Below are 25971 nucleotides of genomic sequence, written 5' to 3' on the forward strand. Positions count from 1 at the left end.
CAAATATTTGTAAAACTGGAAAACTGAAAATATTTGAGAAATCTTTTTTTTAATTGTGGGCGCAGTGAGCATTCATGTTATTTGTGTACATGAGTCGTTGGCTTCCTTTGGCACTTGCATTTTCAGATGGTGCTTTTGAAGTGTCAAAATCAAATGTCTAATAACTTGCTTCGGTTGATAAACTGTGCTGTTGCGTTTGTGTGTGACTTTATTTTTTATTTTATTACAGGGATTTCATTCCTGCTTTAGCTTTTTGAGCACCTTAAATTTAGGAGTACCGCTTCACAGATGTTCTTTTTCTGTTTTTATTTCTTTTCTTTCTTGTGCTGCAATGGTGTAAATACTTGAGTAGTGTGCTCTTCTCATAAGTTTTTATGGTTATGTTATGGCTGTTTGTGCAGACAAACAGCCATAACATAACTTCTTCTAAACATGTGTATCCAAAAGACACTATAATGTTAAATGTGAGGCAGTCACTGGACAAAACTGCATCCCTTTTATTGTGTACGTAATGCCCATACTGATGTTTCGAGGTATGAGTTTTGCATGTCACCACAGCACATCTACTTTCTTTTGTTCCAGGTATTACAGTCACGTCTGTCGACACCAATGCCCATGAAAGAACCAGTGCAGTGCAGCTTCTTGCAAAGTCATTGCTATGGCAGCCGGTTCCATCACGAGAGAAAGAAGAAGTACGGTTTCCCTGTGACATCTGCCACAAAGACTTTTCGACAGCTTACACTATGCGACGGCACCGTGTCATTCACAACCCAAATTTTCTAAAGCACCAGTGTGACTTCTGTCCTCGAAGGTTCAACTGGATCGACAACCTGCGCTCTCACATGCAAGGTGTGCATGGTGTTGTCTTGCAGCAAGGCCAGAGGGGCCGGCCGAGATGTCGTAACCGTGGCAGCCCTGATCATCACACATCGAGTTGAATAGAAGGCTTTGATTGGATTTTTTATGCTTGTCTCCAGTGCGGGTGCTATGTGAGCAATGTAGTGGTAAGTTCTGAATGTGTATCTTTTGTTTTCGTTTTTATACTTCGTTGGGGTTAGAGGCCATGAGCGAGAGCGAGACATCGTTACAGTTGTGTTTGTAGCACAAACATTTTCATTTGTCCGCATTAAGGATGCACATAATGTTCTGAATTTGTGTAATGCCTGATGTTGAGAATTGGACATTTGTTGCCATTAGTCACTTGCAGAATAATGCAGGTGGAGGAAGAGATCTCAACACATGGCTGCTGGGAATGAAGTGACCAACGTTTTATGAAGTACTTCATAATTGTTTACAGCCTGCACCTCATGTTTCAGTCAGCTTTGTTGACGTATACCAGTGTAGCTTTAAGACCTGGATACACATGAGCTTTTTTCTGCTTGTCAGTTTGTTTATGAGATTAGCACATGTCTATTGATGCCAAAGTGCTGACCTGTGAAGGACAAATAGTATATTACAGGCACCGTTCTTGCTTCTTTTGAAAACATATTTTATTTTTCAGTTCCTTTCCTAAGAACTTCTGATAATGTTGCAGATTGATTGCTTGAACGATTTAGTAACTTTGTCTGCTAATATGTTGCATGTTTGGAACATACACTTTTCCATAGTGCCCATAGTAACACAGATCTACAGCTAATGAAAACTTGTGCAGCCTGTGCTGTACTTACTTTTGCCGGCGATACCGAGACAGGTTATCATATTCTTTTGCCGTAAAAGTTGTAATGTAGATGTGCACTGAGAATTAAGTTATGTAAAGTTAGTATGAGTGTAATTATCACTGTATGATAAATCTGCAAAAAGTCTCATTGTCCACGCTGCTTTGTTGTGCAAGCATGTACACACATCCTAAGGCTTTTCCTCCCTTGAGAACACAGTCAAGAGGCCTTGGAGCAGTTTTTCATTGGTGTGCTGGATGTGGAACAGGGAACGTATTGCAGAAAGTGTTTTCTGCTAGTTCACGTTAAGGGCAGAGCTACAGAAGTTTCTCTCTTCAACCTTCTCTGTAAAACCAGCCAGAGACTGACTTTGGCTATGTCCCAGTGCTGTATATTCCTTTCTGAATGGCGTATTGAGGTTTGCAGCAGTTGTTTCATTCTTTGTGCTATAAAGAAATGAAGCCGCTAAGAGCCGAGTTCAGATTGCATTATGTCACAGCCATGAAACTCTTGATGCTTGAGATCTCTAGAAAGTAAGGATGAATATTCACTTCTTTCTTTAAAGCTTTGGAGCACCGTGGGTGCAGCAGAACACTGATAAGACATGCTGGATGGAGTTGGCTGTTATTGTGCAAGTAGCAACTTCATTTCTTCCGATCAGGATGGTACTTATGCTTTATTCGTGTCCACCTGACCATGGAGTTTCCTGCAATATACTGGAGGGAGCTCTGGCGCTGCAGTCGTTTACCCACTGTGGGAATGATGGGAAGTACATAGATTTGTCTGATCTTCGTGCTTGTGGATTCAAACGTTCTTATGGCTTTGTTTATTACGCTTTATATGCCTTCACCGTCGTAAATTTCAGAGCAATCTATGTTTTTCGAAGTGCAGAAGATGCTGCGAACACGCACAATCGCTACTAATTGCAAACGATTCAGCTTGTCGAGGTGGCCAAATCGAAACACGCCAAGCATCTCAAGGCACTGGCTTACCCGCGATAAATTCATAAGGGCGTGTTATGTCGTTTGTCGATGCATGTGTTCGGGGCTTAATGGTTTCAATATCGGGCCTCTGTGCTACAGGTCCTGTGCTAGAATCCTGCAGTCAAACAATTTTAATAATATTTACTTAATTAATTATTTATTATGCAGCACATTGTTGAAAATGACAAGCTTACAAAGTCACAAAGCCGTTTGAAGCCAGAATGACGAAGCTTAGGCAAATCTATATGCTACCCATAATTCCCATGCTGGTACAACCGCTCCCATTGCAATCCCCATAGACACTAGTGCCAGAGTTCTCTCTAGTAATTATTGTATGAAACTCTATGCACCTGACCACTGGCCATGTTTATTTATGGTACCCACATATAAATTTTCTTGTGCTCTTTTGTTATTGCACTCTTCAAAGTGTGGTTTCTGCATTAAGCTCCATAACTTGTTGAGGTTCCATGCAGGCAATATATATTTGAATGTTGAATTTTGGCCATTGCGTTGCACTTGAAACACTGACCCATGCTCCTCTCAGTATGCAAAGCACTTTTGTTTACCCTTGTTGCGAAATGTTAGAGCTTGGGGAACCATCAGCTCCTCCTTTTAGCATCATGTTGTGGCAAAAGAGTTCCTGCTACAACATTAGCATCATAGCTTTTCGTTTTATCTGTGCTGTGAGACATATTCTAGTGTATTTCTGGTCAGCATGTCTGTCTTCATACGGTGTACAGGACTTGCCCATTGTGGCCAATTTGTACCAATTTTTTTTTTTGTGTTCAGAGCCTTTAATAAGTTTCATTGCTTGTTTGATAAAGAATTTAATAATTAATACAGAGTTAATCTGCATATAATTTATATTTTTGAACACACATCTTTGTTACTTGCTCTTATTTTTTTATTTTCTGTTTGCCACGTTCATCTTCAGTTACACAGGCCACAGAGATGTCTGCAAGTAAGAGAAGTGAGAATGTACTCACTGTGGAAAGACATGCATAGATGAAATAATTTTTTCTAATTGCATTGATTTCACCAATAAGCTTACAAAGTTCTGAGAGACAGCATGCAACTTTTAAGAACATGGATCTGCATTTACATATTGCTATAATGTGAGTACATTTCATTAACTTTAAGTTGGTGAAACACGGCCATTTATTTTTTGGAAAGATTTTTCACTATTATCCATGATTACAATTTTAGAAAACATTTCAGTTCATTCAAATAAGTTGCATTGATTTCTTTACATGGAAAATTACATAGGCACAAAAAATAACTACAAATTGAGCTTGAATAATATTCCATTAGTTCTGATGCATCTTTCTGCAGTTGTTACAGTGTGGAAAGGGTGCTGCCCTTTTTAATCATCTTATGTTCATTATAGTTTATGTCAAAACTTAAGTTCATGGCAGACATGTATAATTAATGATTGGTAGAAAGTGCATAAATATTGTACTCCAACAGAGGCATCAAAGGATGTCTTCAACTTGTGTAGCAACATTGGTGATTAATGTGTTATGTTTTTATGACATACATCTTGGAAATATTCACACTGACAACCATATTAAGTGTTAAGTAATACTGTTAGCATCTCATGATAAAAAGAATTAGTAATTATGCAAAGCAGGTATTGCTTCATTTATATTGATGCGAAGGTGTCAAATGGCTCATTGAGCAAAAAAGCCAGCGTCTGTAGCAGCGAAATGGCACCTAAATTCCCATTGGCTGCGACGCCACGTCACGAGCGTGCCTTGACGGAGTTCCCATTGGCTACAACGCCACGGCACAAGTGCACCTCGACTGAGCAAAGCGGGCAAAAGGGAAGACCTGCTGCTATAGTAGCATGCCATCCTCACTGTCACTCAAGATCCTGTGTTCTAACTGCGCCTCCGTAAGGCCAAATCAAAACACGCCAAGTGTCTCAACACACTCGCTTGCCTGCGAGGAGTTCATAACTCGAAGGACCACCCAGTGGGATTTAATTGGACATTAATTAATGCTTTCGCATTCACAACTCACAAGAAGTGTTTAGATGTCCTCGGATTTTTTTTCCCCATGTGTTGGCACCAACTCATTGTCTTGAATACTTTGAATATTCATAATCTGTCCTGGCATTCTGCTTTCTGTGAGCCGATAGAATGTTATTCTCTGTTATGATGCTCTGGATTCTCAACTGTGGTATCGCAGTCACATCACCTCCGATTTCTCTTGAAACTTAACCCTTTCTCTACCACTGACATGTATAGCCATTGCTGGAATTTGTACCGATATAGCCAGCGATGAGCATAGTTGTCAGTCATGAGGCCACATTTCTTCAAATGTCTGGGAAATTGGGCACATGTTTTGGTCATTTGCTACTGCATGAAAAGGGTTAACATGTATTTTTTGTGTGCACCTGAACGTAAATAGTATTGAATTTATTACATTATTTGCAACTTTGTCACAAGTGGGTAGCTCAACATTCAGCAGTAGTTTTCTCAGCAGACATTACCTAAAAGAAGTGAAATTTCTATGTTAAGCAAAGATTGATAAAGCAGTCATTTATCTTAGCAACATGATCTTGTGCCTTCTTTATTTTATAATTGAGGGATTCGAAAGCCCCGTGGAAAGTGAAATTTGTTAGTGATTAAACATTTCTGCTTGTCCATTGCACATCAATGCACAGCAGCACTTCTTTCATCATGAATTCGTTGATCGTCAGTATGTTTTCATTGCCATCTTGTGAAGGCGTAGACTGTCTGTGATAAGAGAACAAGGCTCCATTCCTGCATTTTTGTTTGTGTACAATAATATAATATGTAATAATTTTCTTTTTTTTCTAGTTTGCTCTGTGAACCTTTATGCATAATGCCTTAGATTTGTTAAATCAGAACTGAGTCTCATGTTGCCACATGCTGTAACTTTTGTATGCTGTCTAATAAAAACAAAACAATAAATATTGCAGAAGTAGTAGTTCTCATTTGTCCTTGTGAGTCACTTATTGGGCAAAGATTTAATGTCATATACCTTGGTCAAATTGTTTTGAGGCCTCCTGAACTAAGTCAGATGGCATACATTCGACTCATTTTACTTAGGAGGATTTATTTTGCGACTGTGAGGACCATGTTTCTTTTTGCATGACCATTTGATCTTCAGGAAGGCACATTACACAGTTCACAGTCGCATTTGTGAGGGTTTGCGCGGAATCGGTACAGCATTGCCAACATCACATCACACGATGCACAGAAATAATTGTGTGTGCTAACCTTGGTTCATGGCTAGCACACAGTTCATGGCTTGTAGTGACATGGTTATTGTGAACATATGCGTGGAAAGTCTTTGCATGACTTCCTTTAGTGTGCCTTTATGAGCATAAATCAAAACCAAATTTATAATTTTTTTAGAACAGTGGTCATGGGAAAGCTTTTGCTTGCTTTTTTCTAAATTATTATATTTTGTTAAGTGGTGTGCTTGCTTTATAAACAAGCCAGATGTTTCTTTCTATAGTACGATGGCTGCAATGAATGCTTGTATGACATTTTACACTACTATGGTGAGAACAAGAGCTTTCCAGTGCTTCTGTCTCCCTTACATAGCATGCTCTGTATGACTTCAAAGCCCCAAGTACCTACCTCTGCAGTTTACTGTTTCTGCTGAGGCACTGGACATACGGGCGACATTACTATTACGCAAGCCTTTCAGAATACTTTGCCATAGCTTGTCAATAAAATATTTGCCATGCAAGTGCACCTTTTGTTTCTTGTTCTTGTTAGTCAAAAACTTTTTGTTTTTACACATTCTAGTTTCTTGTACATGTTATCTTCAGTTAACAAACTTTTTTATAGTCTTTTGATGCACTGTGCATTTTGTGCTTTTTTCACCATCTTCAAGTCTGTGCACTTGTCAATCTGCTTTATACTTCAGCCTACCACTGATGCTTTGATTTGATTTATTGTTCTGGTGGGCTTTCATTCTACTTCGCACTTTCTTTTTTATTTTAAGGTACCTGCCATGTGATGGTACTTAAATTATGTCTATATCAGCATTCCTGTCCTTCATGCATGTTGAAACACAATTTGTTGGATTGACTCATTTACTAGTTTGCTAATTAACAATACAGGCATTGTTACTATCGAGTTGCATGATCGTAACAATGTTTGCTTCCCGGTCTTATTGTGAATAAGTCATATTGATTGACCTTTTTCAATATATTTGCCTCTGTATGCTTACCACACTGATTCTTACATTATAGTTGCATTGCATGCATGCATCTTAATTGTCAGTAGTAGGTTATGTTAATTACTGAGTGTTGCAGTGGTTCTACAATATTCACATGACACAAAAACATTTAATGGCAGTGCATGGGCAAGTTTTAGACAAGCTCTTCTTTTGTGATAAAGCTTTTCCAGCATGGGGGGGGGGGCAAAGTATCTTGTACAAAGGTGTGTATTTTTGCAATTCTGTATTGCATGAATTTTGAGAAATCAACATCTTAAGGTCTCCGCATGATCATAAAGTACGCGTCATGATGTGGATTTGTTTGCGATTGCACGAGAAGCTGAGAGATGCCTGTTGATGTATATTTTTATTTTTATTCTTTATTTTATTTTTATTTGTACTGAGGTGAATGCAAATTTTTTTAACCTGAGAAAAACTCGGTGTTTAGGCAAATTAAAGAGTATTATCACATGCATAGCAGTTGTGGCTTTGCTGCTGCTTAATTTTCACACATATAATGTTTTATTCATAAATTGGAACCTTTTAACGGCCATTTATGTAATCAGAATAGGTCATTTTCTGTTTCTTGTAGTATTCATGTTGAAGATATTAAAATGGTATAAGCTCCTCTAAAGTTCTGCCTCATATGTTGCATGTCATATATTTTGTGTAGAATTTAGTGACTTTTTTTTTTTTTGCAGTAACAACAAAATTGACTCAAGATGTAGTGGAGCCATTTCATTAAACAACTTACCCTCTTTGCACTAAAATAAGATTGTGATATTGTTTGTTATAACTAAATAAAAATTGTAGAACAAGAAATGTCACTGAAGCCCACGTTTCGACAAGTCCCCTTATCGAAACATTGGCTGCAGTGACATTCCTTGTTCGACAAGTGTTACTCGCCAAAAGCCTCCATCTCCCTGTGGACTTCTGTCTTAATTGTTATATTGTGTTTCAAGAATTGAGAAAGAACTGTCAGTGTGTGTGTACAGCAACAATGCAGCATAGATATCTGCTGGATGCTTTCTATATTGCAGCATTTGAGAGATTGGAAAACCAAGCAGGGCACAAGTGGGTTTTCAAGAGCACAAACAAAATAATGTCTTTTTATTCACCCCTCTAGGTTCCTCTCACCCTGTACTGCTTCAGCAACTCTCTGGCAAGGAACCTCTTCCTAGCAGTGGCAGCAGCAACAGCAGCAGCAGCAGCACCACCACTGCCACCAAAGCAGGAGGATGCCCACTGTTCACTTGTGAACTCTGTGGCCAGTCTATGACACATGCTTACAGCATGCAGCGACATCGACGCCAGCACTTGACCCAGCCGAAGTCTTTTGCTTGCGATGTGTGTGGTCGTAGGTACAACCGTCGAGACAATATGCTTGTACATTGCCGGACTCATTATTCATGACAAGGAGGAATGGTGTGCAAGGTTTGATAGCGGATGATTTTTTCACAACTAATAAAGTGTTATTACAGTACTGAAATGTTTAAACTGTTGATCTCCATGCTTTCTTTATGTGTCTTATTGAGAATAAGCTACAGCACTGTGACATCCCTACACCTGAAGACCATTCAAACCAAAGAGTATTGAAATTTGTGAGCCTGAATGGATCCTTTGCACAAGCTTGTTGAAGAGAATCAGTGGCACTTGCAGATTATAATAATCATGCAGAATACCCAGGGAGACTTGTAGATTTCAGTGGTCTCTGGTATCAGTGGTCTTTGAAAATGCCTGTATGATAGATATAATTGTGGCTCTGATGTTTGGTGTTTAGTCCATTATTGAGTAGTGCTGAGCTACTAGATTCTACGCTAGGCACGCTTCTGAGAGTGCAAGTCAGTAATGCTTGTGGATTCTGAGTAAATGAGATGTGAAGGCGATCAGTAAAAATATAAATAGCTGAACTTCCTTTTGGCAGGTTTGGGGAGTAGAATGAAAAAAAAAAAAAAATTGTTAATGAGGTGTGCAGCCCATGGAGTCAGAAAATTGATTAATAAATATTTGTGATCTGCATTATTTGCATGAATGGGGCTTTAGCTGTTAAAATTTTTTTTATTAGTACATGTCAGATGCTATGCTTCAAGGGCAATATTGTAGCGGCTTGTTACCTACTTAATCCAAAGGGCGCATCCACACCGGCGATTGAAAGAGGTCACGTGACTGACCATGACTGTCGACCAGGGAGCACCTTGGGGGGACATGTTCACAGTGAGGCTAATGCGACCTGCCAGTCACCAGATTGAACTGTCTCGTGATTGGTGCCATTGATGTCGGCTCACATTGCCATTGCCACGTAAAATAAGCGTCAACATACCGCCATCCTGCATCACTGATTGGTTCAGCAGCCTTGCGTCTGCAGTGACATAACTGAAAAATCAAGCAGCAAGCAACTGACCTAAAACAGTCACTTTTCTATGTATGCAGCCACCTTGTGACCAACTTGGTCACTTGACCTCTGCGAGTCACGGGTGTGAATGGGCCTTGAATGCCCTGCTCAACCCTTCACATCCCTTCTTTTATTTTAAAATATCTTTTCACTGTCAAGAAAGCTGAATTTCTACATCCTTATTCCTTTATTAGGCTGCTATAAAGTGCACAATTGTATGCAGCAGGAAAGTATGTTATTTTCACAGAGGGAACACTTTTGTTCAAAGCTTTATCATATATTGAAACTTCTGTATACAGTTCTTTTTGCCATGCGTACTTATCCATGTTGCAGAACAATTGTACGGCCTAATATATAATTATGGCAAAAGATTGCCTTATGGTTATGTCAGATTACAGTTGTGTAATACCAATTTATGCACTTTTGGTAAATCCTGACAGACAGAAGGCTCTCTGCTCAAGTATATTACAGTTCAACTGGTTTGACAAGTTTAGCCTGTGGTGTGAAGCTTGTAGGTATTCTGCTTGGATTAGCTCTTTTGCTCCAACAGCAGGCACGAGTGTCCAAGCATGCACACATGACAAATCCTACTGCCCTTGTCAGCCACAGGCTTACTAACATGATAAAGTGCGTAAAACTAAGTGGTAGCAAGACAGAACACGACCACTAATTCAATTTTCTCAAGATACAAACTGGCTTCTGAAAAAGTGATATAATTTTAATTGGTAATTGGTAATATTAAAAGAAATTAGTTGTTGGAAAGGTAGGAAAAAGGAAAGCAAGCAAGAATAGACCTGGGGTATAAAATTTTCGTGCGTGCTTCTCTTACCTGACATCATGGATGTGTTGGTTCGTTTTTCTAATGGTCACCAATTCTGGTGGCTGCTGCTCTTGCGTCTAGCTGCCTTGTCTATTGCCCTCCAGATTTTCATTGGTGCATAGGAAGCCAGAATTTATACTCTCTCTCACCTTGGGGGCCTGGGTAATTGGCTGATAGTCTAGGCAAAGATATGTTGGTGCACTTCATGGCATGAAAAGAGCCACAGAATTGCACCTTCTCCCACAACCTAGCCATCACAAATATATAAAAAAAGCTTAGGGTTTGTAAATTAATACAGTGTTTATGTTTAACACCCTTGGCACCAATTGGCAAGCCTTTAGATTAGCCTCATTTATGTGAGAAATACTGAAGCACTCGTTGATAGAAGTGTGCCCTGCTTCTCTACATGTTTTTGGAATTACATGCTTTTTAAACCTGATTGTGGCTCCCAGATGTTGTTCAGTTTAAGGTTGTAATGGTAATTTATTGTTGTATTGTCTTGCTTTCTAGTTGGGCCACATGCTGAAAGTGAATGCAAAGAGCAAAAACTGAGCCACATTGTTCATGCTGCAAGGTTAATGCTATTTCGTTGAGAAATAAGTTCTTATGACTCTTTCTCATGAATTTACAAATGCATGTGTTCCTTTCATTGTGTAAATATTTTAGCCTTCGCTGAAGGTTTACTAATTAGACAAGTCTACACTCACTTCTGCTTAACATGTATTTCAAAATCTATGTGTATGTTAAGAGGTTGAGAAGGTGGGTTGTGACATATGAAATCTTATATGCAATAATATTTTAAGCATTCTATTATAAAGAGCTGGGAAGGAGGGGGGTCACTGTGTAAAATTTTTGGTGCTCAAATAGTGGTCTGAAGCTATGTCATATTGACACTTGCCACTATTCAAGGGGTTGGGCTTCTAGTAATTGTGCAAATCCGTTTGTTCTTGCGTTTGTGGTTTAAGGTTAATACATGTATTAAGTTTGTAAATGGACACACACAAAAAACGACTGTCAGTTCATATCGAAAAATAGTTTTTAAATGCTTTATTTGCATAAACTTCATTGTAAGAAGTTGATTACTAGAAGAGAAAATTGTATGCCAATCTTTTTATTGGTTGAATTTCATGGCAAAATTCCAGCACTGGGTACACTGGCATGACATGATGGATTTCAATGTATGTTCTCGTATTTAGGCCATTGTGGCACAGTAAATGGTATTGAAACTTGCTATGTTCAGTGTCTGGCTCCTTTAGGATACAATGTAGTCTGCCTTTACTGATAAATAAAAATTAGCCAGGCCGAATTAGGCACTGCCAAAGTGCATAACGAGCTGGTGTGGGAACTTAAAAGGGGTGGTGCCACCTGTATTTCATTTTTGCATGTTTTCTGGAAAAGTGGCTTTCTTTGGTATTGTAGTAGCACAATTTAGTTAGAGTGCATTTTTCTCTTCAGTGTCCTTTTAAATAGTCATATATTTTGGTCCAGGAATGTGCACTGTCGGCAATGGTTGCTGTTGTGAATAAAAAAATTATATTGTGTGTTTGTGTGAGGTGTACAAAACAAATTTTCAGAATATGGTTCTAGTGGTGTTCATCCTCTGTTACAAAGTTCAGTACGTGAGCAAGAATGGGATTGAGGGGCTCAAATTTTTTTGTCAGCCATAACCACACGAAGTAACAGACAGTGAAGCTGGAGAAAGCATCGAGGAAATTAATTGCAATGTTTAATTAAAATGTAGAAATAACAGCATACAGTAAAATAAAAGTGGACGAAAAGATAACTTGCCGCAGGTGGGGATTGAACCCACAGCTTCTGCATCATGTGTGTGGGGCTTTACCAATTAAGCTACTGGGGCACCATCATTCTGCCCACTTTATTTGGTGTTTGCGTATCTTTAAGAGATCAGCCTTGTGAGTGTTAAGCAGCACCACTGATGGTCAAGGCAGCAGGTGTGAATTCTCCTCTTACTGCAGGCAAGCTGAGGACAGAAAGACAAGAAGTTTCTGCCTCCAGTTTACATTTCACAGATTTGTGCACCTATCTTTGGGACCATTTTCCATTAGGTTAAATACTGACATCTAGTTATGTGGCTGTGGCTATCCTTATTGACCCAGTTGCACCATTTAGATGTAGAGACAATAGCCTGGGAGGGTTCATGTTATTGTTTGTTGATGATGTTAGCTTCTTGTACGTTTTGATTCATGGCAAAAATACTGTGCAGCTGGAAAAAAGCATGCAAGGAACTTAACTACCTTGTTAATGTTACAGACCTCCTTAAGTTGGGGTCATGGTACTTTCTATCCGGCAAACATCAAGTTAAACATGGTCCGACACATTTCACTGTTTAATATGCCAGGTAAATTTCAATGTGACAGTGATGGATCAAATTTTTTGTTGGCTTGATTGATCAAGCTTTGAGAGGTTCCTAGTTCCCCAGTGAGTCTTGGTTCATAGTGAAGGCCCTGTCATATCTTGTACACTGTTATCTTTGAATGATTACCTCAGGAATCAATATAAAGTGAAAAGTGGTCAGTGTCTATTTTTGAGTGTAATTGCAGTTGTTACTTCATATTCACAGATGCTACACCATAATGAATGCTTGCAAATGCAGGCGCAATTTTGCGTAATACTGTTTGCATGTGAAGGGTGCATCTTCTCTTCTTTTCACACCTGAACTTACATACACCAGTATGTATGAAATCTGTGTGAATACATTAGGTCTTGTTAAGAATGACTGTTCCGCGGAATATATGTGTTCTCGAATATTTTACTCAACAGGCATATATTCACTTGTATATAGTAGTGCCTTCTACAAGTGCTTCTGAAACCCATGCTGAGTTTTCTTTTCCATACACTGTCCACCTTCTCAGACGAAGTTAGAAAGATTCACTCTGTATGTGACGTGCCTTGTTGGGAGCCTTCATGAAAGTGCTGTGCTTTTGCAAGGTTTTATTTCTCCCAGACTGTGTACTTACTCTAAAGCTTTGTTATCATGGAAGTTCAAGTGCCTCTAATAATTTGGTAACTTCACACCAAGCTAGATTGTTTATGGGGTGGTTTTGCCATTGGCTATGCACACATGTTCTTGAATTCACTTTATTTATATGAAACTATAATTATGACCAGTGTTAATAAGCTTATGTTTACATTTCTGTAAAAGGTTGACATGATCAGTAAAATCAAAAAGAAAAGCTGTATGTAATGAACTGTTTAATAAATAATCACTTGGCAAAAGTTCCAACTCTTATTCCAATATTTAATGCTGTCTCATGACTGCAGCGAAGCTTGGAGCAAGTGAAGGTGGCCTGTTGCCTCTTTAACTTTTCTTATATGCTTCAAGGTTCAGTATTCATAGACTAGTAGATATTGCTGGCAACTAGTATCTCTACAAACCATGCAATGTTTTTTTACACTACCCTCCCACTTTGCTGACATTTTGCTGCAGCCCTCAAGATTTTTTTTACTGTTTTCATGCCCTTACTTTGTGCCTTTTGGTATGTAGCACTAAAACATCATATTTCGAAGATTGTTTACTGTGAGCAAAAAAAGAGGAATGAACATGCTTTATTTATGTCTTTACCATTTACGTCAGTCGATAAGGTAACTCTTTTGAAGGTATAGATCTATAAAAACTCAAGAAATGGGTAAGAGAATTTAGGCAAGGCATATTTTCACTCGTCCTGAATATGTTGTTGTAGTAGTGTTAATTTTGCTTATATAATATAATGAAAGACATGATGTAACATCCGCATCATCAGAGCAGAAGTAGGCTTTCCTTTAGTGTGATTTTATGTATCCATTTCTTCATTGCATTGTTTGCGAAGCTTTTTCCAGAGTACTTCATTGAGCTATTTGTTAACTATTTTTTTCACACTTTTTGTTAGGAATTGTAAAGGTTGCTACGAGTTATTATTGATACAATTGTGGTAGTTTTACTTGTCTCTTTCTACTTGTCTGTTGTTAGTGAAAGCAGCGTTGTTGGTCAAAGAAGTGAGAAAACAGTGTGCTGGCTTGTTGTAACTCATGGGAAATTTCAATTTGAGATGCTTCATGAAGCGGAAGTAGAACTAAATAACACAATTTGCAAGGCTTTAGACATCCTGGAAAGGTTTTGGGATCCATAGAAAATGTGTTGTGATCTTCAAACTGTGCATGTCGTGAACATTTCATTTGAAAATTGCATGTTCTTAAGTACAGTGCTGCTGATTGTTGCCATAGTATGTGCAGTTGCACACAGCTGATTTGCACGTTATTCATGTAGGTGTCATGCATGCTTACTTTATGCTACTATTTGGGTACAAGGATCTTTCTTTATTACAAGGTATTTGTTTTAGCACTTATCATGTGAGGCAATTAAAGTCTTCATTGCTCGTTTGTTGATTGCACAATTTTCACTAGTTAACTGATAAGCTGACTAAAATTATTTGCAAGGTATGCCAGGGATACATTAGCAAATGTAGTGTGCTTTAATCTGCTGGAAACTTAACAGGGCTACAAAACTTAGTCCTACTTCCAGGGAAAATTGATTTCTTGCTGGCTAGTGAATGCAGCCTGTGTACAGGATTCTTTTTCAACATTTAAAAGCAGTTTCAATTTCAACAGCAAGCTTTTCACTGAGTGAGCTAAAGCCTGCTATGGGATCAGTGGAGTGCTGAGTTTGAGTGCATTGCATTGGTTTCATGTTACACAAAGAGCCATATCATTCTCCTCCATTTCTTTCTTGCCTCTGGTTTCAAGATGTTCGCTCACGGAGGAAGATGTATGGACTGAGGAAAGGCAATCACTGGTCTTGCCTTTTATGCAAGCTAGAGCTGCGGTCACGGAGCGCACTAAGGCGCCACGAGCTGATCCACGTGCCCTTTAGAGAGCGCTTCACCTGTCAAGTGAGCTTCAGTCTTTCTTGACTAACAAGTTGTCAGGACGATGAGTTTTGTAGAGTTTCAAACTAGTAGACAGGATATTTGCATGGCTGCAGCAGCAGCATCTTATTCTTATTAAAGATAACCCATTCCCCACTTGGAATTCTGAACTCATACAGGCCTTTTGTCCATTGAAAGAAATGTTCAAAATTGTGCCAAATTTATAAAAACAGCTGTTTCTTTTTATCATATGGTAAGAAATGTTTTCCCTCAATAAATTATTCCCCTTGCACTTTGTAAAGCAGTGTTTTTCTTGAAAAACTAGAAATCACAAAGTAATATTACCTTCAGGTGAGCCTTTACATATGTGTTCTTGTTGATTGGTAGTATCGCAGTAGTCTGGAATTTTAAGTACACACTGCTCTACTTTTCATGATGAAACTACATTATGCCTTTTCTGATGAAGTTAAACAGTTATGTTCTGTCTTCCTGCGGTTAGCTGTGATTTGTGGCAGCTTCCGTGCATGCTACGATCATATTAGCAAACATGCAGAGCACTTCCGTTAAAGCGCCTGGTGTTATCTGTTATGTGTCCATGCAACTAGACACAAGCTGATCAGTTATTCTTACCAGTAGCAATCTTTCAGCAGCAGTTAAATGCATGATGGGCTCAGCTTATCACTTGTGTTGGCACTAGCCCGATTTAGCGAGCAACCTGTCCATAATCTACAAAAGGTCAAAGATCCACCTGCAGAGAAATACTGTGCAAAATTCTGATAGCCCGTACAGATTATACATATTGCTTACCTAAATGTCATTATTGTATTACAGACTTATCAGTTTTCATCCTAAGCCTTGGATACCAAAAATAATAGCTAGAATATACATATGGCTGAGTTAAGTAGAAAGGCAAGCCAGAGCACTGCATAAGACTGGTTAATTATTGGCATGTACGAATCATAGTTATGCCTAATTGATCTGATGAAAACAAGTGTATTGTGTAGAAAGCCAACTATGCAGCTGTTAGCCTTATGGCATCTGTTAGTGTGGACTAGAAATCTCTGTGGGTGCAGCATCAACTTCTCTCATGTGTCTAATGATTGATTACATTAACGTTGAATTCATATTGATGGTAATAGTAATGGTACTTTTTGAGGTGTTGTTTTTCGAAGCTACACTTGGGCAGTGTGAAGCACAGTGGTAGAGGATTCTAGGTTACCATTTAGTATTGACCACATAGAAATAAAAGTGCTGATTTGATCTGTCATTAAATTGGCAGTTTGTTTCTTGTTAGTAGCTTATTAACACGCACAGTTGGCTCTCACTAGATAGAAATTGCTTAAATGTAATTGCTGCTCAAATGAGACAACGTGCTTGGAGGTAGTTGGTTTCTGTATCATTCGAGCTTAAAAATGTTGACTAATTTGAACTAAATTTCTAAACAATGGATTAACTACTACATGGTGTGCGAAAAGGGACAGGATATTAGTACCATTGTAATTCATGCAGATGTTTGCACTTATCATTCCCGTTTCCTATTTCTCTTTTCAGTTTTTTCTTTTCTTTTTTATAGTTTGACTTCAGGCTGATGTAAGCAAGCTTTGTTTTAGTTGAGTGTAGTCTAGCTATGCTCATTAACTTATTTTATTGTGGCACAGCACAGCCATCAGTGATACAATAACTGTGAGGCCATTGGCATTTTTTAGAATGGCTGCTGCACTAAAATAACACTAAAAAAACATGTAGTCAACCATCTAACTGCCAGAGGCGAAGCAGAGAAAGAATCGTCTTATAGCAGCTGCATAAGTACCATTTCATTCTAAAGCTGGAAAGATTGTTAGTATATAAAAATGGCGTTTTACTTTTTGTCATACCTTCTTATATTGATCTTGTTAACTGTTGGGGCACTCTTTAGCTAAATGCAGATTCTAGTAAACAGTGCTGTTGTGCCCAGTTTCTTGAGCTTTCATTCAATTGTATTTTGGTGTGCCTTTGTAAATTGCATGAAAAAAAGAAAAAGCGTGGAAAGTTGATGCAAGTGGCTAAATATAATAAATTCTTTAATTACAAATTAATTATTTTTTAGGCTATACGTATAACATGCAGGCAGGCTGTTGGAAACCTGTTCATTGTAAACAATGGCTTAAATTATTGGTTTCAGTGTCATGAAGTTGAGACATTCTTTACAAGTAGCAAGTGTGGTGTGATGCGTGATGCACAATATCTTTCTTGCACATGGTGCACTGCAGATCTGCAACATGATCATCAGTCGCAAGGACCATCTGTGGCGTCACATGCGACGTGTGCATGGTGTGAGCCAGCCCAGCCCATTGCAACTCGCACTCACCTGCCCCTTCTGCCTGAAGACCATGCCCAACATGGCTGACTTGGAACAGCATGTTGACTCATGCCACCCTTATGCCAATGGGAATGACTGAGCAGAATAGGCTCTGTGGCCATCAAATGATGCACAAGTCTGAAACATCTGACAGTGACTTGTTTTGTGAATTTAGTTACCAGCCTTGCTGTGTGAATGACTGCTCATTGCCAGATGAATCCTTGTGCATTGAAGCTTGGTAAATAGGGCACGAATTTCTACTTTCTGAATGGTTGCAACGCACACTTTCCACTGCACGTGAATTGGCAGCCATGTACACAAATCACTGCTAGTAGATGATGACCAGTGGTGGTATGAAGATATGGTGAAATTGCTGAACATTCATTGTTCGTCTTTAAAGAGCCCCTCACCAGGCCACATAGCAAATTTTGGTTATGCACTGGAAGTTGTCACGTGCCCTCTAGGGAGCATTCTACCACAAGAATTTTTCAAATTGGTTCAATAATAGCCGAGACAGAAATGTTTCAGTGCCGTGAACCCATGATTTCAGGAGGTGAGCGTCACCGTCAACATAACTCTCTCTCCACTTGCCCCCATCTAGCCTCCACAAGCGAAATTCCTTCCCTGATTTCACCCATACCACAGCTGGAGGATCACTTGACGCATACGTGGGCCCTGCCCTTTTTACAGCGAAGCTGTTTATGTGGACTCTGTGCCGTCCTTGTTGGACTTGGCTAAAGCTATCATCAGCAATGGCTTGAGCGTCATCGTCATCTTCCACAGCTGGTTCGTTGGCGCCCCTTGGCGCTACCCCGCGAACGCGCTCGTGCCACTGCTCCCATGTTCGTCATCGATGTCTTCTTCCACAGCTGGCTCCGTTGCCGCTCATCATTCCAGTGTAGAATTTCACTTCTGTCGTCGTAACGGGGAGGCCGCATTTACGGGGGTATGAGCCATTGCTTAAGGGGGCATGAGCCATTCATTGTCTTAACTTGACGGACAGATTTAATTTTGAAGCAATCTAATTTTGAAGAATGGCAAGTGGCAATGCCGGGCAGATGCTGCTAGCCACGCCACTGAGAGACATCAAATGCAAGCGACAACAGTGGACTGCGGGCATACCGTCATTGACGTCATTCTCTCCATCGCAGCCAAACATGTGTACAAGCTCATTAAGAAACACAAAGACATCAATCGTCAAACCAATCCAATCTCACGTGCAAAAAAAAATATAATAGTGCACACACAATGGGAGAACCTCAGAAAAATGCACTCTGAAAGCATTCTCCCCACGCAAAGCACACAAAAGCAAGAATGAGGTGAAAGAATGGTGAAACAAAAGATTTACAATATGAAGTGCTTGCGAAGTTTGGCTTGCATGGCGTAACACTCGGTGTAACTAACACAGCTTTGATGTTCAACCATCTTCACGGACTGGAAGGGGCGGGGATCCTTTTTTTCTTCCTCACGCTTTTTTGCTGCGTGGCGCACTTCCATAGATGGTCTCTCATGTGAACTGTTGTGTTTGTCTCGTTTTGAGCTGTGCATGAGAAACACCTGACTAGCGGTATATGTCAATGCCATGCGAACACTGAGGCAGATGCAAACGGATCACAGAGCAAGATCACGTGCTGGAACATGTAGAAAATGGCATAGTTTTGTTCTCTACTGCACGACATAGAAACAAGCAGATGAAACAGAATTACATCTTCCTTGCTATGGTACGAAGTAAAAAAAAGACACGCAGACTCTTGGTTTGGAGGTTTTATTATTTCTTAAAACTTTAATTTGTCTATTGAAGCAACAGATCCATAAGATTATTGCTGTTGCCTTGAATAACTCTCAAAGTCATGTGCCACTATGAGCGACGTCACAGCACTGCCGTGTATGTAGGTGCACTTGTGCGATATACGTTGACTCTCCAGCTGGGAGCGCAGCGCCCATGAGGAGAAGGGCAAACGGCATTTGGTTTGAAGTTGAAGTGCTTTCTGCAGTGCATAGGGATATAATACTTAGCAGACACAGTTGTTAGTGCACATTGTGTACACTGCGCTTGTCAGCTCAAAATGTCCAGACCTGGTGAAGGGCCATTTAAACAATCAGGTTTGTAATTCTGACCAGCACCACCACTGCTACTCTTGCTGATGGGAACAGTGTTGATCGAAGAAATGTAAGCAGAGGCCCCTTTATCGTAGATGACTTGAACAATAAGCTGATGTCTTTATTAGCAAAAATGATCTCCCAGAAACAGTATAATTAAGCTGAATTGCTGAGAGCTATGGCTATGTTGACATCAACAGCTGTACAATGGACAGCACAGTGACTTCATGTCGCCTGTCTTATGACTTAGGGCAAATCCCTAGTGATGCAAAAATACAGGTTAGGGTAATATTTCTTGCATGTTGTTTGACTTATCATATATGAGTACGTTATCATAGGTTCTGGTGATCAGGTCATCAATGTGTACTTCCCAGAACAATGTCTTGTGGAGACAAGTGCATGCAGAATATAAATAATATTGAACTCTGCTAAATAAAGTGAATACTGAAGCGAGTTGGTGATCCATCATAACCAGCCACATTGTACGTTGTCTGTGTACATTGTTTCATTCTTCAGTCCTTTTGCATCATTATGCATTAAACAGTTGTGAGTGTGGCTAATTCATTGCCAGCAGTTGGTGTGAAGTTAATTTGGACCATCATAAGTTTGAGTTAAATGTACTGTCCAAGAATAATGGGCAACCTTTTGGACTATTGAACTCAGTCAAACTACCTGATTTTGAAATAGTGAAGCATATTATAGTACTCCAAAGCACATCTTACAGGCAGCCATTGTTACTATGTTTATGTCACTGTTATATTTATGTGTTTCTATGTAAAAGAATAGATAAATTTTATTGCAAGTCTTTCTGCAGGTTCAAAATATTCAGCAAAGTGGTATCCGTATTTTGTAAAGAACATGCATTTGGATGAAGAAGTGCACAATGCTTAAAATAATAGTGCATTCTTCAAAAATTAAAACAGGTGCAGTGTCATTGGAGGCTGCCTCGTGCATGTAAGGATCTGTTTAATTCGTACATAATGAATAATTATTTATTGATATTATCTTTTAGAAGAATGGCATCATTAGATATTTCAGGTAGCCTTGTATGCCTTTGTAGTTTCACTTTTTGTAATTAAGAAGGGGGTGTTGTATTAATCTTAATTCATGCTCTTTATTAAGCACAGACAATATGAGTGCAGTTATGTGAAACAGCTGCCAATAATACTGGCTTAATTTCATGCCCAGGAATTATTATTTCGTTTTTTCCTTCATCCAACTACTTCGTTCAGCTTGCATAGGTCAGCATGCGTAGTGTGCTGTTGTGTCACATTGAAATGGTCGCACACGGTGTGTCAGTACTAAGAGTCCATGGTAAAGCACTTAACATATTACTAGCCGTTGAGCATGCATTAAGTGCAGTCTCAGCGGTTGAAACAGGAATTGGGCCAGTTGGCTTACACGACTCGATTTAGAATTTGGTGTAAGCGTGTGCCCTGGTTCTCGTGAACTTCTTGTTTTTCATTCATGTTCATTGGTGCACAGTGCTAAAGTGAGCCTTCATTTCAGTCCCAAAGTGATTGGCAAATGCTTACCATTGTATAAATGTACATTTGACATGAAGAAAACATGTTTGCTTTGAAAATCGCTATTTTGGGCCTGACTAGTGGCTCATCTGTAGTGAAAAACAGGCTATTTTATCAGACATGGGTTTCTTGTATTTAATAATTGCACTTTAATTAGAAATTTGATAAATTTTAGCCTGTATACTAAGCTGTTACATTTTACTTGATTCATGTCCGTGGCCCTGCTGTGCAGTTACATGCAGGAATCACGCAGTGCCAGCTTGGAAACTTTGACAGTGGCTCAGTGCACAGTCACATGTTTATGTTTTGCACTTTTACCTGGATTTTTGTCTTTTGTGTTACTCTCAGTTTCTTCATGTGAATGGTTATATGAACCCTTCCACCATTTTCAAGTATTCTTTATTTTCTTCCACATAACATGTTGTGTTGAGTTTATGAAGTGGCTTTGAATGGGAAACTTCATTCTGGTTACTGAACTATTAGTGCTGAGTATTGAGCAAATGAGGAATTATTATTAAGCAAGAAAGGAGGACCAAAAGACAACATGCCTGGTCTTTGGTTTCTTAGTGGTGCAGTCCAGAAATGCTAGTCTGTTTGATATGTTAGTGCTATTTTTATAGTCAAGTAAAGCTAGTCTGTTATTTCTAGTCATATTTTGTTTTTTGTCCTATTGTTACTATTAAAAGTCAATGTTCATGTTCAGTTTGAGTACTATCTGAGAAGTGGGCTTTAGGCCAGCAAATATAATGTATTGTTTAGCGACTTTATTAACACTGATAGATTCTTTGAAAGGAAGTCCATCTTCAGAATCATCAGTCACTACTTAGAACCCTGTCATTTCATCACCTGTGCCATACACAGGTATATTTATTGCAAATTAGAACAGAAGCTGTTGTTATGATCAACCACAATATTTCAAAACTTCACACATGGCTTGTAGCATTCTACATTCATTCATTCATTTCTTCCATGGCATGATTTAGCCTGTAAGAACATTTGTAAACAAAATGATTCAGTAGGTTCCTCTTTCTTGCAAATTAACTGTGACCAACATGTCTTACTGCAGTGATGAAATAGCTGGTTACCACGGCATGCAAGCAGAATGTATAAAAGCTGAATGCCTTAAAATATAAGAAATATTTCATTTTGAACTTGGCGTTCACTGGAAACAGAAGTTCTTCATTAAATTAAAAGAACCAAGTGTGATGTCTTTGGCTTAAAGCTTTACCCATGAAGTGGTTGCACAGCAGTACAAGTGGGATTATGTGCTTTCCCATGAGCTTTTGTGAACCTTCACTTCAGTAGGCTTTGGATTACCATGTGTCTGGGATAGAACACACAATGAAATGGTGGAGCTGCACCTGATCTTTGCACAATTTTGCTGCTACATTAGCTAAAGTGGTGCATAGTTGCTTTCTTTCATGGCTTTCACAAAGGTCCTGAAAGTAATATAAAAAACTTATCATGTGTATTTGCTTTGTAACCTCTTCCCACCTGTACAAACCTTCCATGTTGCAAGTGATCTGCTAAATTTTTTCTTGTGCTGAAGTGTGACCTGCCCATTCTGTACTTAATTTGAGCATATAAACATATTTTGTGCTTATCATTGGCTGTGCTTGTCTTGCAGAAATTTGAAGCAAATTCTTTGTTACATAGTCATTCTTTTTTCCGTGTCTGTATTTTGACTAGCTTAATATATTTGTAGTTTGAAGTTCACATTATTGATTGGAAGGTCCTTATTGCGAATTACTCAGCATGGGTTTCTATCTTACTTTCCTTTCTGTACAAGCCAGACAGCTTGGACAGCTTGCTCCTCATGGACAGCTATTATGTAATGAAACTGCTATTCTTATGGCTGTCCATTCTCATGATTGAGAATGAGATAAATAATAATATGAGATAAAGTAGTTCTTTTTCTTTATGCTTGTGAATTTGAAAGCGCTCTGCCATATCGCATAACACTTCAAGGATGTGTCTAACAATTGTCTTCCGTACTTTTTGCAACATGATTGCAATGAAATCGCCTTTTTAGGGTTTGTTTGCGTTTTGCGTGCAATGCTATATGTATCTGTGTAAGTGTGGAGTGAAATGGATATTTAATATATTTACATAAGAAATAAATGCAAGTAAGCCACATTTCTCACTGTTTGTTTCTGACGCTTATATGAATTTCATTTAAGCATCAGTTTTGTTCCATGCATTCTTTATACATATTTGTTGTGTGCATCAACATAGACTGTGGTGAAATAAGTTTTGATTGTGGTCAAGAATATATAAAACATTGTTGATGAAAATGTACTGTTTCATATTCTCAACTTCTGAGCCTTCCTTAAGCTGCAAATATGGGCAGCACTATCATTAACAAATTTAAGGAGAAATCTGTTAAATTTATTTATGATGTGCACTGTAATGTTGCTCTGTTGTGCCAGCAGTTAAGCACATTAAAATACTTTACTTCAGCAGTCACAATGTACTATGCGAAAACACCAATTCATTACATTACATAATCTTAGTAATTTTTCACCAAAATTCAGTCAGTGTAAATATGTCATGGTAAGCATTTAATATTTAGCCGTTTGTTGCCTTTCTTTGTCTGATATTTACAAATATAATTCACATAAAATTGTTCTAATAAAACTAACATATTTAGCAGAGCACTTCCAGTCATTGATAGATTCATTGTTTTCTGAAGAGATGCGCCAAGTTTTATGCTAGTTTTATTAAATTATGAAAAAGCATTACACAGGGGTTTTAAGCTGTTGGTGAGTGAATAGGATGAACTTACTGACTTCATATTTGCTTTGAAATGCCCTGACTACCTGCTGTCAAGTGTAATACATTCACCTTTTTTTAAAATCTTACCTTAAGATCAAGCTTTAGCTCTTAGGCCTATTCAAAAACATGTAACATTCAAGAACACTTTTGTGAGATAACCCCTGGACCGATTTTAAAGAAATTTGTTGCATTTGAGAGAGAAAGTTAAATTCTAGTGACTGTTTGAAGCGAGATTTCGATTTAAGGCCTAAGTGTTGTTAAAAAGATTTTCAAAAATTCGAAAGATTTAGAAATATAGAAGCACGAAGTTTACAAATTAATAGCTCTCCGTGAAGAACAGATATCACAGTTCTGTAAACAGCATCCATTAGATGATTCAAAGCGTACAAATTAATTAGGTCAAATTATATCTTACTTGAATTTGTTACGTCATGTAGAAGGGTTGTGCAAAGGCTGTATTTCCACATTACTAAATTTTTTGAGATTCATGTGTACCATATCAATTTTGTCCGTTTTAGATGTACTATGAGATGCAATTCACAGAATTGTGATATCATTTTCATTTATGAGTTACGGAGTTGTTAACTTGATAGTTTCGTTTTCTGAACATTTTCAATTTTTGCCCATTTTTTAAAGAAATGACGACCTATATAAAAAATTTGAAACCAACAGTCACTAGGTTTTAAGTCTTCTTTTTTTTAAAATGCAACATACCTTATCAAGTTTTTTGCAGGGGTTGCCTAGAAGAATGGATTCTCCTTTTACATGTATTTAGATAGGAGCACCCTAGCTCTCAAACCTTATTTTTTGAAAGCTTCTTCCATCCAATCTGTTAACCATCATCAGATGCAAATTGACAGAAGATTGAGTTGTATGTCTGGTACATCTGACTGAATGCTTTCAACACGCACGCCATGTAGAATATTAACTCGAGAACTTCTTTCTTTTATTGTTTTTCTATTTCTTTTTTCGCTCCGTTTATGCTCCAGTAGGCTGCGATTTCTTCGATATTTTGTTATCACATTGTTCAACATTGTAGTAGCCCTTAGCCTGTATGTTGTAGATGTATATTTGCAATGGCTCCTAACCACTGGGATTCCTTTTTGTTGCAGGCCTTTTTATAACTTCTCCCTCTCTCTTTTATTGTAGTGCTGGGTTTCACACTGTTGATAGTAGTTTGAGAGAAATCTTTGGCATTCTTCAGCTTGGGTAAATATATTTAATGTATTTACCCATTATTTGCACTTGCAGATCTTTTGGATCTGCAAGTGCAAATTGGAATATGTAAACGAGAAAGCTAAGTTACAAAAGGATTGCATACTGCCGACATGATATAAGCCCGTGACCACTACATATGTTCTCAAGAGTCGGTTGACTCATGGCATGCCCTTGGCTGTAGTGTCTTGATGCTTTCTGCAATCCTTAATTGCAATTCTTATATAAACTACACTCACAGAAAGTAATTAGTTGACTTCTCTACTATTGTATACATATTCTGACACCTGTATTCATAAAACATAATTAGTCGTCGCAACGCACACGAAGTGCTGGCTTCCAGTTATGTTTATTCATATATCTACATGTTAATAATATACTAAAGCACACACAAAACAAAAACCAACAAAGATAACCAGCTTCTTTATTGATGCCTGTCTTGTTCAGCAGTATGGTGGGTACTGATGGCGTGCAGATGTGCTGCTCAGCACAACTAACCTCTCGTTTTCTTGTTATTGCCATAAGAGCATTCATATCGTAATCTGCTCCTTACAGCATACTTTTTTAAAATTATGAGGTTGATGGTTTAGATGAAATTGTGACCATTCTATTTCAGGGATTCGAGACCAGCGAGTTAGTGGCAGAGAGTGGTGGCCTTGGGATTCGGACCACTTCCCCGAGCCTTGCACCAAGCGGCGCTGTGTTATGTGCAGCATGATGAAGCTCCAGCGGCGGTCCATGCACCAGTGTCACCAGTGCAAGGCAGTTCTGTGCTTAAACAAAGAGCGTGACTGCTTCACTGAATACCACTCCAAGTACGTCTTCAGGACACAAAAGTGATGGACGAATCAATATTGCCATTATAAATGTCTTCCACTGGTGGCCTTCCCGACATTGTGACACTGGGCAAGCATGTGAAGATAGGGGGTCGCTCCTCATTTGCACATATTTTGCAGACACAAAAGGTTTAGGGGACTGCATTGCACATGGAAGCACTCTCGTGGCTACAAATTAGTATACTAAGCACAATTACCTGAAAAGCTAAGGCACTAGGATTGGCAGGACAGAGGAACGAAAAACAAGGGGTTGGGGAAAGAGTGAACAT

General features: G+C 38.7%; 1 protein-coding gene across 2 annotated transcripts in view; it reads left to right on the forward strand.

The window, feature by feature from the left end:
• LOC126542781 (uncharacterized) overlaps positions 1-23012 on the forward strand; it is a 230391-nt gene extending 207379 nt beyond the window's left edge. Inside the window, exons 5-6 of one of the 2 annotated variants that reach the window (XM_055077440.2) lie at positions 14791-14936; positions 17162-23012. In XM_055077440.2, the coding sequence (XP_054933415.1) occupies positions 14791-14936; positions 17162-17350 (335 nt within the window). In that variant the 3' untranslated portion in view covers positions 17351-23012. Of the gene's footprint in view, positions 1-582; positions 954-14790; positions 14937-17161 lie in introns of those variants that run through there. The other variant, XM_055077438.2, reaches the window with a different exon arrangement.
• The last annotated feature ends 2959 nt before the right edge of the window (positions 23013-25971 follow it).

This window comes from Dermacentor andersoni, chromosome 2 (genome assembly GCF_023375885.2).
Source record: "Dermacentor andersoni chromosome 2, qqDerAnde1_hic_scaffold, whole genome shotgun sequence".
Lineage (NCBI taxonomy): Eukaryota > Metazoa > Arthropoda > Arachnida > Ixodida > Ixodidae > Dermacentor > Dermacentor andersoni.